Below are 12,814 nucleotides of genomic sequence, written 5' to 3' on the forward strand. Positions count from 1 at the left end.
AGGAGGGGGAAGTAATCAGTCACTGTCAACTGCAGCTGGGCAGGCCCAGTCAGCTCGTTAATTAGACTCAATCATTTACATTTTTAATGCCCGCCATTTGACATGTTCTAAGCACCCCAAATCACACTTGATAATAGCCTTGCGCGTTCCGCAAATGAGGAGCGGACGGCCCAGCGAGTTACCTGGGCAACTGGAAGGCAGGTGTCCTGGTGCATTGTGGGTCATCATCAAGAGAAAGGAACGTGCTGCTCTCAGACGGCTGTACATTAGCTGAAAAGCTTTAAGGTTTTAAAGCATTTTAGGGCAGTAACCACATTGTGGAAACTGTTGACAGAAACTGTTGTGTTTGATTTTCTACTCACGGTGAGAAAATGCCGACTAGACAGTTTCAAACCAGACCTAAATGGGTCAGGACAGGTTCTTGTAATGTGGGTGGCAATACTTTTGCTATGGTGACAGCAGTTGGATGAGATATTCAGCTGGTACGGAGGGACTGAGGACCTTTAGAATGCATTACTCAGATACAATATCACCAGACAGATACACAGATAGCTGTTAGACCTTCTTGAACCAAAAGATCTTCGATAACCTGATCCAAAATGGTGGCTGGAGGTTTGTGGACCACAGCTTTTAACCAGAAGCCATTTGCCTACTTCAGCTGGTTTCTTATTCGTTCATTTTGGAGTGCTCATTCTTCTCAGCTTGTTCCCTTTCAGGAAGTAGGGGAAATCTAATAACATCCCATGATCTTCTCGGGCTTACCCCTCCACCTCAATCTTTTTGTGAAGCTCACCAGATCCGTCTTGATGAAATATGTTTGCCATGCCCACTCTTTACACCATCGTAATGGCTGACAAAACCGATCACTGATTTAAAGGAAGAAAAGTAAAGCTAGATCTAACCTTAATTTACCTATACTCCCAAGTTGCCAAGTTTATTTCAAACACACCTGGCCTTCGTTGTCAAGGGTGACCTGAAAAATCCCTTCGCGGCACGAGGCGGCGGTTTCGCAGCTGCTGAAGGCGGTAAAAACATCAGCAGCGCGTGACGCGCGATGTCAAGACACGGGAGCACGAGCGAGCGTTTTCCCAGCCGACGGCATTAAACTTGGAGCGGCTCACACGGAGAGAGAAAATGGGGCTTCCGCAGTTTCTGTATCGCCAACAGAGTCCTTCAGAGGAGTGAAAAGGCCATCGTATTAACTAGTAATTGCAATCAACAATAACGTCGCAATCATAATTATGGCGGCGATCTGCGGGAAACGCCTCGCGCTAACGTCTCGGGATTCTGCTCCCCTCGAGCGTCGCTGTGTCAGAGGCTCGATCTGGATCTCTGAGGACTGTGGGTCTCCATGATGAGGACCGTGGGTCTCCATGATGAGGACCGTGGGCCTCCATGATGAGGACCGTGGGTCTCCATGATGAGGACCGTGGGTCTCCATGATGAGGACCGTGGGTCTCCGTGATGAGGACTGTGGGCCTCCATGATGAGGACCGTGGGTCTCCATGATGAGGACCGTGGGTCTCCGTGATGAGGACCGTGGGTCTCCGCGATGAGGACCGTGGGTCTCCGCGATGAGGACCGTGGGTCTCCGTGATGAGGACCGTGGGTCTCCATGATGAGGACCGCGGGTCTCCATGATGAGGACCGTCCATGCAGAACGTGAGACGCGTCCCTTTCTAGTCCGCCGCTTATTTGGCAGAGCCTGAAGGGTCCTTGCTCCCGTACTGAAGAATTACTTTTGATGAGGACAGCTTCGCCCATTCAAGATATGCATTCTGTAACCTATTTTTTTTAATCCGGTTACATTGATACTGAGTTATTTAATTAAATAAACAAAAAGTGCTATTGCTCTTGAGTAGTGCAATAGCACCTCACTTCCATGGAAAACCAACAGGGACATGTTGGGCGAGCATGTTTGGATGAAAGCAGCCGTATGCAGGGAGTGTGGAGTGCACCCGAAAGCCGCTCTCTTCCTGGACGGGAGTCCGGCGGTGACGAACGCAGCGGTGAATCTCAGCGGCTGCTGCTGATTAGTTGTGACGTGTATGCTAATCCCCCTGGGCGCGCAGGCTCGCGTCTGAGCGAACACCTGTTTACCGAAACGCGCCGCGACCGAGCCGCGCTTCCCCGCGAAACGTTTCCCGCGTCTCAGGTGCGCCGACGGGTGCGCGCGCCCTGCCGCCCGCCCGCCCACCTCGCGCCGGTACGCTTATGAAGACGTAAAAAAAAAGAGATCAAAGCACCAGAGTTTTTTTCCCCCCTCCTCCTCCTCTGCCGTCTCCTCCTCCTCCTCGTCTTCCTCTCCGGATTCCTGTTTATCGCGATTTCCGCGAAGCTCCTGGAGCAAATTCACGAGAGCGAAACATCCTTAATCACGGCTGCGCTCGTCGCCGGCGTCGTTCGCGGTTTCCCCTGCCGATAACGTCACGGTCCCACCGCGCTGGCGGGCGTGTCGGCGCGACTTCGCGACGTTACCGCGACGTCAAGGGAGCGTTACCGCGACGACGTCTGCCATCTTGGCAGCTACTGCTGATCTATGTTTCACGCCGAAAATAGAGCGGTGCCATCCTCTCGCCCGCGCGCGGGGGCACAGGAACGCGCGCCGCGTGTCAGCGGCGTTTCATTGGCTGTCACGAAGCTGTCGCCGCGGTGACGCCGAGAGGGAGGCGCAGACAACCCAGGTGCGGAGCGGAGATTGAGGTGACAACACCCCGGGCTGGCGGGCGAGTTTGAAAACCCGCAAAAGCATGTGACAGTTTAATTTGCAGGCCCCCCCCCCCCCACACACACTCTTCACCGTGTGGGGGAGAGGAGAGAACGGCGGCAACGCACGGCAAACGTAGCCGCGTTAACGCGCGCACAATGGACGGGGCACTGCAACCAATCATTTACACTCCGCGGTGTGTAATTTACATTCGATTTCAGGCTACCTTCGTCATGTTGTCAGCCGTACTCAGCAAATCCTCAAGAGCGAGCTTCTGTTGAATAAGATTTTGTAAGATTTATTTTTCTTTGACGGCGGTTACAAAACCGCCAAAAACTCGCCGGTCCGGGTAATCACGCGGCGCGGAAAGCGCGCGGAGCGGAACGCGGCGATTAGAATCTTATCACGGGCGAAATTTAGCGCGGTTGCCAAGAGTGGTCAGCTGCCAGGGTTCTTAATGCCATCTGACACGTAATTTATTCTGCTACCGGAGGTCAGCGTGAGAAATGGAAAGACGAATTGAGTGACTCGAGGACAGCCCTGTTAATAACACTCTGCTGGAGTACAACGCCGTCATTAATACCCCACTGGAGATTGGCCCGAGGACCAAACATACACTGAGAAACATTTTCTTGTAATTTGTAAATATTCTTTCTGTGCTTTTTTTTTGAAAAGAAAAGAAAAGAAATGGAGACCATATTTGTGATGGGTTCAGAAGGGAACACGCAAAAAAAACCCAAAAACATCATGACTCTCACAAAAGAGACTGGCTCTAACTGAACTGAAGGTATTAATTCTTTTTCGGTTGACCAAACCCTCGCGTTATTAACCCGGAATGCCCTCCCGACTCCTTCCTCCATATTTCGCAGGCTCGTTCCCGGTCCCCCCCGCTTCACAGTCAGCTCCAGGATTTACTCCACGGCATCACACCAGAGAACGAGCCTGGGCTGTGTGTGCTCCTAATTACAACGAGAACGGCTCTGCCCTCCGGGGCCACAGATGATTTTAAATGGGGTTTTCTCCATACAGAAACCATTTCAAATAGAAACAGCCCCTCCACCCCTGCAACAACCCCCAACCCCCACCCACCCACCCCCCCCAAAACAGATAAATAAATACATTATTTATCTTCCCTACAAATGCACAGATACTGAAAGATAAATACAGCTACTTAGCTCCGTGCCTGCAAACAAAGGATATATCCTGTCCTTAGGGCACATATTGCTTTTTCCACTGAAGAAAAAAAAAAAAACCGAAACAACCCTTTTTAAAACTTTTTAACTGCTCCGAAGGCCTCATATTTTATTCAGCGACGCGCCAAATAAATTTAATAAAACTCTCATTTTAACAAATTACCAACACCGCCGCCGCCTCCCATTCTCATAAAGGCGCGCGTGTTTCTGTGCATTAAAAACGGGGGCGAAGCCCGCTGCCCCCCAGCGCTCCCGTTTACTCACACCGCGGTTTAATTTGAAACGTTCTCCCGGCTCGTAGATCACCACATCGCCCGTCTCTCAGCGACAGGAAGGGAAACGGCGATCCGTTTTATTACCGCTGGTAATGAAAGCTGGGGGAGGACACGGACTACATGTGCGGCGCGGGGGGGGGGGGGGGGGCGTGCGTCTCCCAGATCAAATCTTCAGTTGTTACGCACCCCTTTTATTTTAGCTTATTACATCATGTTAACTATTTAGCGGTTACCTTCAATGCTACCAGTTACCCTGTCTGAGGTGGATTATAGCTTCAGCTGCATCGTCCTGGCAACCACATGTACCTGGCCACTAGGCCTACTCCATGAATGCCAGTCCTCACAAGTCACCTTGCACCTTACTCTACCAGATCCCTGGGAATGGAAAGCTTCCTCTTTTCTATCGTGCTTTTTCTGAAGGGTCTGATGGGTCATCCATCATTACCGGTACTCTAATCTGACTACATTTTCATACGCTGTTCTGCCTACTAGAGAGTTCAGCTGTTCCCAGAGCCTTACAGAACAGATTTTACACTTTCCCAATTTAGGAACAGTCTGCTTTCCGGGGGAACCGATGAACCTTTGGAAACACGATTTCCTGAGAACAGCGATTTCATTTGATTTCCTGAGGAAATAACCTTCGAGAACCCACTCACCATCAAAGTTTTTCTCCATTCTATCTGCTCCTATAGACTGCATTTTCATAGTATTGGTTTGACCTTGATGAACCATGGCTTGAACAGTTTGAACAGTTTTTACAAAGCAACATTTCAGGAGATAATCACAGCTGAACATAATCCCATGCCACACAGATGTGGGTGCTCTGCAACAAGAAAAGTCCATAACATATCCTGAAAGAATCAATCTGTATAAAAACGACATCTCTGAAAACTGGTCCCCCTTTTCCTGGGGTCGCTTATGTGCTCTGGACACAGAGAGACCAGACGGATCAGGGTGTTCTCGCATGTCTAATCCATCCCACGTGGATCAGACACACTTCCACCGGCCACCGCTCACCTCTCCACCCAGCTCTTGTAGCTGGGGATGTCCTTGGCGTACAGCAGCTTGTTGGAGGGGGAGTCCTTGCCCAGCCGGTGCTCGGAGGTGGAGCAGGAGTCCATGAAGGTCTGGGCCACCACCGACAGGCAGGCGTCCGTGATGCTGCTCTTGTGGATGTCGAAGACGAACTGCGGGTTCTTGATCACGTTCACCCAGAACCTCAGAGGTAGGCTGCGTGAGGAACAGAGACCTCGAGTTAACATCACACTCCAAGGGTACAGAGAACTAGGTTTAGCATCCTAGTGTTAGTTAAACTGGTTCCAGTAAACTGGTTCCGGTTTACCCACAGACCTCACTCAGAAACTGGGATGTGCACTGTGTGGGCCAATTCATTACTGCAGCCTAACTTATAACAAGTGAGGTTTCCTGGCTACTGTTGGCAGTCGATTTTTGACTAATCTGAACCACAATAAGACCAAGCGCAGTAGAACAAGGACTGTTCAAGGTCAATGAGTCGCTGATGTCCTCCAGTTATAGCGTTTGAGCCTCACTCACCATCACTGGGGTAAACTACTGAAAACCAGTAGTTGTCCCTGATGTTCCCTTTTCCAAATGCGGTTCACGCCCTTGCGCCACTTTAAAAAATGCCCTATTTGCGTTTACTTTTTCCCGCTGCAGTTAACGGTCATGTACTAAGTTCAGGAGCCGTTGCGTGTCATTGGTCAGATGACGTCAGTTGCTGATTGGATTGTGTGTAGCTGGCGTGCGTCTGTTCCTGGCAGCGCTCATCATTCCTGAAACAGCAGCAAACCAATCGCCTTCGCTTACGCAGATGCTCCAGAAGCGGAAAAAAAAAAAAAAAAAAAAAAAAAAAAACAGGACAGCTGGACTGGTAGACTTGCACTTCAAACATCAAAGCAGAGAAAAAAAAAACAAAACAAATGCAATCATTTCAGCCCTCCTGTCCCTTACCCAACGTCACTCATCTGTGACAACTACAACAAAAGAGGATTTGGGGAAAAACCCAGTATTATGGCTTCAAATTAATCTGGAGGAATCTTCGGGGGATTAGCACGCGGATCAAAAGGATATTAACGCTGCCGCTACGGAGTCACTCGATTGTCGACAATCTGCCACAGCTGGCCGCAGCGGATAGCGGTATTTCCAGGGGAACGGGAGGGGGGGGGGGGGGGGGGACGAAATTAATACACGTCTTTGCGCATTTGTCTCCGGACTTATCAAAATAACATTACAAGGGCCCGCACTGGACCCGGAGCGCACGGATGAGGAAAAAGCGAGAGAGAGAGAGAGAGAGAGAGAGAGAGAGAGAGAGAGAGAGGGAGAGAGACAGAGAGAGAGAGAGAGAGAGAGAGAGAGAGAGGGAGAGAGACAGAGAGAGAGAGAGAGAGAGAGAGAGACAGAGACAGAGAGAGAGAGAGAGAGAAGGCCGTCTCCAGCGGAGCGACAGTGGAGCAGCGCAACAGAAGTGCGTTCGGCGGTGCGCCGCTTGCAGGCCCAGATCAAAGAGACAGCCCGCGCGTTTATCAACGGACGCCACGCCGGCGCCTGAGCGACTCCCGGGGTCAGGGGCTTATCCCCGATCCCTGTGATGTGAAGCGGCTTCCTCCCCCAAACGAGGTCGGCAACGGCTGCCATTACAGAGCTATTACTACCGCCTTTCGTCTCTGTGGCGCAGACGTGCCAAGCAAAGATGTTTTTATGTTTATGGTAGCCCGGACTAATACCGGCCAAACCCAGGCTACAGCAAGCTTACTAATTTACACTAATAACTGACACATCCAGAGGCTTACTGATTTACACTAATAACTGACCCACCCAGAGGCTTACTGATTTACACTAATGCTTGTTACAGGACCCGTAGCTCAGTTGTGATTGCTGGGACCTATAAAAAGCCTGTGGTCTCCTAAATGATGTATCTCCTGATGCCATCTGTCATGTGTGATACGTGTGTTAAGGCTCATCGCCCACGAGATGAGATTTGGACAACCCCCTGATTTACACACCATTTACCGCAGAACGCAGGGTTTACTTTTACACTGAGTGGAATGTACTCCACATTAACTGATGCCCCACCCACTCAACACACATGCACACGCACGCACACACACGCGCACACACACATATGCACACGCACACACAGGCACACACAAACACACACAGACACACATAAACATGCACACACACACACACACAGATACACACACAGACATACGCGCACACACACACACATACACACGCACACACGCACACACACACACGCACACACACGCACACACACACACACACACAGATACACACACAGACATACGCGCACACACACACACATACACACGCACACACGCACACACACACACACACACACACACAGAGATACCCACAGACACACACACATGTGCACAGCCTCCTCCTTAAGCTCGGTGAGATTGGGCATGACCACTGTCTTAATTAATTAAGACTTTCTTAAGAGCACTCGCACGTGCGCGCGGGCCCCTGGAAGCGGATCGTTGGGTTTAAGACCGAGGGCGATTTAAGAGGGAATTACTTCTGCTTCTGTGTTTATTCATCTTCGGCCAAGGACGGCCCCCTGGCACCGCGCACACACACACACACACACACACACACACACACACACACACACACGGCCCTACTCCCCTCCCGCCAGGCAGACAGAAACAATACCCAAGGGCCTTCGGGCTGACGGATCCCTCTCTCTCCCCTCCCGCATCTATCACGCGCCCCCCTCCGAATGGGAACGACACCCCGTGACCCTCACCGGGAGAACATTATTAGACTCCACCTGTTCATTCGCAGAGTGTTGCCGGGGAGACCCCGGGACGTGGCCCGCTGCGGCTCTTGAAAAAACGCTCAGGCTTCATTTGGGACTCGACGGCCCGCGGCGACCGATCTCGATTCTCCGGTTTTTTTTCGATGGGATTTGAAAAGCACGGTAATTCAAAAAAAAAAAACTGATTATTAAATCATTCAAATTCTAGGCTTCCTAAACTCAGACGGAGAACTGACTGGGTTCCGATGGAAGCACAACTTCAGTTAATCGCTGAATGAAGTCAATAAAAAAAATATTGCGTTGTTTCCAAGCCCAGTTCTCCTCTTGGCTTCTCCAACTCCATGGGAGTTTACACTTCGCAATGAGAGCGTCGGTTGTTATTCTGCGAGTGCACCTCATCAATAAGCACTGGCGCGGGGGCGGGTATCTACCCTGGTGCTCCACCACATGGCACTTAGATCCACGCCGCGGAGAACGCACGCAGCAGCGGAGAGAGGAAACAAAGCTGTCACGCGTTGTGTAAATCAACACACAGCCCTACGACAGGCCGGCTCCTTATCTGCCGAGACAAGGCCGAGCAAGAGGGAGTCGGGGTCAGAGGTTAATTGGAAGTAGCTCTGTAGCCGCCGCAGAGGGCACGGCTATGATAACAGGAGCCCTGCTATGTCTCTACGGGGGCTCCGTTTTTAAGGGGACAGGCAAAATGTTCGTCTCTCGCTGGCGATCGACAGACGACGCGGAGTTGAATTTTGAGCTTCCCTCAGCGGAGCGAGAAGCGCGGGTTACCGTGAGGACATTTTTCAGATCTCTCAGAGTGCGAGCTTCGCGTTTCTAACACGGTCTGCGTGAGTGTGAAATCGAATTTCACCGGGGGAACGGCACGACCCACTTCTCCTCCCGTCTGCTTTCTTTCTTTCTCAGTTTATTTTCCCTCTCTTTCTCTTTTCCCCTCTCTCTCTCTTAGCGAAGCTACACTTTTGATTAGGGCTGTAGACTCGTTTTTATCTTTGAGAAGCTATGGTGTGATTAGCGCTGTGGAAAGTTTTTTTTTTTTTCCTTCTCTGTGAAAAAAACGGTGCGTTGTGATTGGAGCGACAAAATTATTTTTCGTTTAACAGCCAATGTCTAAGCACTGTGCCACTGCAGAGCACGCTGTGAACCTACGTTTACAGCCCATAGCAAGATCAGCCAACACAGGGATTTATCAAAGCACTCCTTATACTCACGCGCACGCACACACACACACACACGTGTGTACACACACACACACGTATACAAACACATATGCACACACACACACACAAACACACACACCTGTATACACACACACGTACACACCAACACATATACACACACGTGTACACACACACACACAGACACACACACGTACACACGTACACACACACACACACACACACAGACACACGTGTACACACGCACACGCACACACACACACAAACATATAAACACGCACACACACACACACACACACATATGCACACACACGCACCTTTATTCACGCTCTATCGTGCTGCTCCTGCGGTGCTCTTTAGCACAATGCTGTTTACTGTGTTCGCGGGCCCGCAGTGCTGTGCTGCGGCGGGGCGATAACGACTCCGGCTGCAGGAGCGGGGCCAATTCGCAAGGCGCGGGGAACGGGAATTCATTAAAGTTTACCGCCTCGTTCCGTCTGCGGCGGCGAGGAGGCGGCGCCGAATTTAAGCGCCTGCTAACAGACTCAATAAGACGGCTGAAGTCGCAGCCCGTTAGCACGCGTGACCGTTGTTCTCCGTGCGAAAAGAGTCGACCTCGGTTGTTCCTCGATGGCTACAAAGCATGGAGCGCAAGGAGCAGATCGGACTGAAAGGCATCAGCGCGCGTAAGAAAAAATAATCCAGGGCCAAAACCCCTTCTTCAGATGCGCATGCATTATGCATTATTAAGAGAGTACCATTCCCATGCCGCACTAGATTACTGCAGTTGTCCATCTTGCACTGCCTTAGAGTCAGAGAATGACTCTTCCCCCCATGAGACACCTCAGAATGCCTAATCCCATATATTAAGCATGTATAACACCTTTGTTAACATGCAATAACATCTTTATAAATCATGTTCAAACAAGTGCAATGTGTTAAGAAAGAGACCAATAATACATGATATGTACGATATTACTACCAAATGAATGATTCATAAAGACATTATAGAGTGGGAATAGGGCTACAGCACAGGCATTCATAATGGGTTCGGGAATACACTGTGTAAAATACAACCATAAGGTTACCTTCTTAAATCAGTTATAAAGGTGCACAGTACTCCATGAAATGTAAAAAAAAAAAGCTACTTGTAAAAGCAAGTTTGATGATATATCAGATTCATGATATAAATAAAACATTTTTCCCCATATAAAGGGAATTACCACTTTCGGCATTTTCTTTTCATAAACACGATACGGCTTGGTTCAGTAGTTCAGTAGAGCATCCTGATCATCATCAGAACAGCTTTCTGACATTCTTGAGAAGCGGTGGCTTCGACATACACCGGCGAAAGACTACAGCGAAACATTTGAATTTGTAGGATTCTTGATTGAAAAGGGCTATTTCGAGCCTACAATGTGTACATATTCAACAATCACCTGTTAGGCTTCCGGAAAGCAAATGTGAAGCTAGGCTCCTGAAAGCAAATGTGCTAGACTGACAAAAGTAGCTGGGATGATAATAGTTACACGGAGCCAGTCTATAAATATTATATCCACTGCTGCCGCCATCTCCCGTGCCAGAACACGGCACCGATTTCCTCTCTGAAGCACAAGCAAGACTGTGGCGTCGAGACCAAAGAATCCCGAGCTATTAGCGTCTCTCTGAAGACAGGAGCTAAACTTTGCTGTTAATTGCTGATCTGATGTTCTGAAAAAAGTGCGAAGGCGAAGGAAAGGAAAAAAAAAAAAAAGGAAGATTGAAAAATACGAGCGGACTTGAGGGGAGAGGAAGGGCTTTGCTCTCTGACCCGGCTGTCTCTTCACTCATTTCCCACCGGTACGGAGCTAGGCTGTTCTCTACTTCTTCTTCTTGTTTTTTTTTTCCCGGAGAGAAGAAATTGCAGGATGGACGAGCGTGCCGATGAGACAGGGGGCGGGCGCACGGCAGCTGCGCGTGCGGTGTCAGCAGGGCGATGCGGCCCATCGCAATTAATGATCCGCGTGATGCGAGCCATTTCCCCGCGCCGGGGGCTCGGGGGGGGGGGGGGGGGGGGCGTCAGAATGTTCTCCCCGCTTCCTGTTCCGGAAACGACCGGACAGGAAAGAGCGGCGGCGAGGGGGGCGGCCGTGCCGCCAAAAACCGTCGCGTGCGAAAGGCGGGGCTCTGGAGCGCGGCTCGGAATGCTGCACAGCCCCGCGTGCGCGCACGTCGTGATGAACGCCCATTTAATGCCCCCCCCCTCTCTCCGCAGCCGTTCCATTACTGTCTGATGTAAGTGAGGCCCGCGGTGCTCCCCGACAGCACTTAATGCGCCGAGAACGGCCTAATGACACGCACAGAAAAGAATTAGATCCATAAAGAAAGGTAAACAGAAGCACCCCCCCTTACATCCATACACACACACACTAACCCTAATACACACACAGATGCACACACGCATACACACACACTCTAACCCTTACACACACACACACAGACACACACACACACACACACTACTCCTAACACACACGCATGCACACATACACACACACTCTAACCCTAATACACACACAGATGTACACACTCATACACACACACACTATCTCTAACACACACACACGCACACATACACACACACACTAACCCTAATACACACACAGATGCACACACGCATACACACACACTCTAACCCTTACACACACACACACAGACACACACACACACACACACTACTCCTAACACACACGCATGCACACATACACACACACTCTAACCCTAATACACACACAGATGTACACACTCATACACACACACACTATCTCTAACACACACACACGCACACATACACACACACACTAACCCTAATACACACACAGATGTACACACGCATACACACACACACTATCTCTAACACACACACACACACACACACAAGCACACATACACACACACTCTAACCCTAACACACACACACACAGATGCACACTCACGCACGCACGCATACACACACACACACCCATACATGCACATTCACACGCACACTAACCCTAAGACACAAACACACATCATGCGGCACCCTGAGATTTCCCAAGCAGCCATGTTGTGTTCTGGTGGGTTGATGGGAGTAGTGAGTAATGATGGTTTCCTGGCAGAGGGTAGAGGCTAATGAGGGATTAACATGTCACACACACACACACACACACACACACACTTATCCACCCACCAAGTGTTGCTTCCCCTCCTAAATAAAATTGAGCATTTAACTCCAGCTCCACCCAAAGGAAACGAGGGTTTTAATCAATCATCTGAAATTAATTTGGAGATGAATAAAAGACAATGCCAGAGTTTGGAAAGTGGGAATAGGATATTCTTCACTCATTGCATTGGCCATGGAGATCTATAACTGTGCAGCATGTATAACAGTACAAGCCAGTGCAGGAAGTGACACTTAACCCTGTGTCATGCGCACACAGCTGTGCGCGCACACACACACCACTCACACACACACACACACACACACACAGAGCAAGTTATAGACCTCGCTGAGCTCTCCATTAAAGGGTTGACTGCTCTCTCACCCCCATCTCCATCTGTAAGTGTTGTGAGATCATAAATGCACTGACAGGACCTCGCTTTTCCCCCATGATGAATGGAGG

General features: G+C 50.0%; 1 protein-coding gene across 5 annotated transcripts in view; it reads right to left on the bottom strand.

Annotated features, from left to right (window-relative positions):
- The window catches only part of plxna4 (plexin A4), a 285,129-nt gene that overhangs the window by 3,841 nt on the left and 268,474 nt on the right, over window positions 1–12,814 (bottom strand). For all 5 annotated transcript variants that reach the window (XM_035424686.1, XM_035424690.1, XM_035424688.1 and 2 more), the window contains exon 30: window positions 5,193–5,405. In XM_035424686.1, coding sequence (XP_035280577.1) covers window positions 5,193–5,405 — 213 coding nt within the window. The remainder of the gene's footprint in view (window positions 1–5,192; window positions 5,406–12,814) is intronic.

Source organism: Anguilla anguilla, chromosome 7 (genome assembly GCF_013347855.1).
Source record: "Anguilla anguilla isolate fAngAng1 chromosome 7, fAngAng1.pri, whole genome shotgun sequence".
In the NCBI taxonomy this organism is placed as follows: domain Eukaryota; kingdom Metazoa; phylum Chordata; class Actinopteri; order Anguilliformes; family Anguillidae; genus Anguilla; species Anguilla anguilla.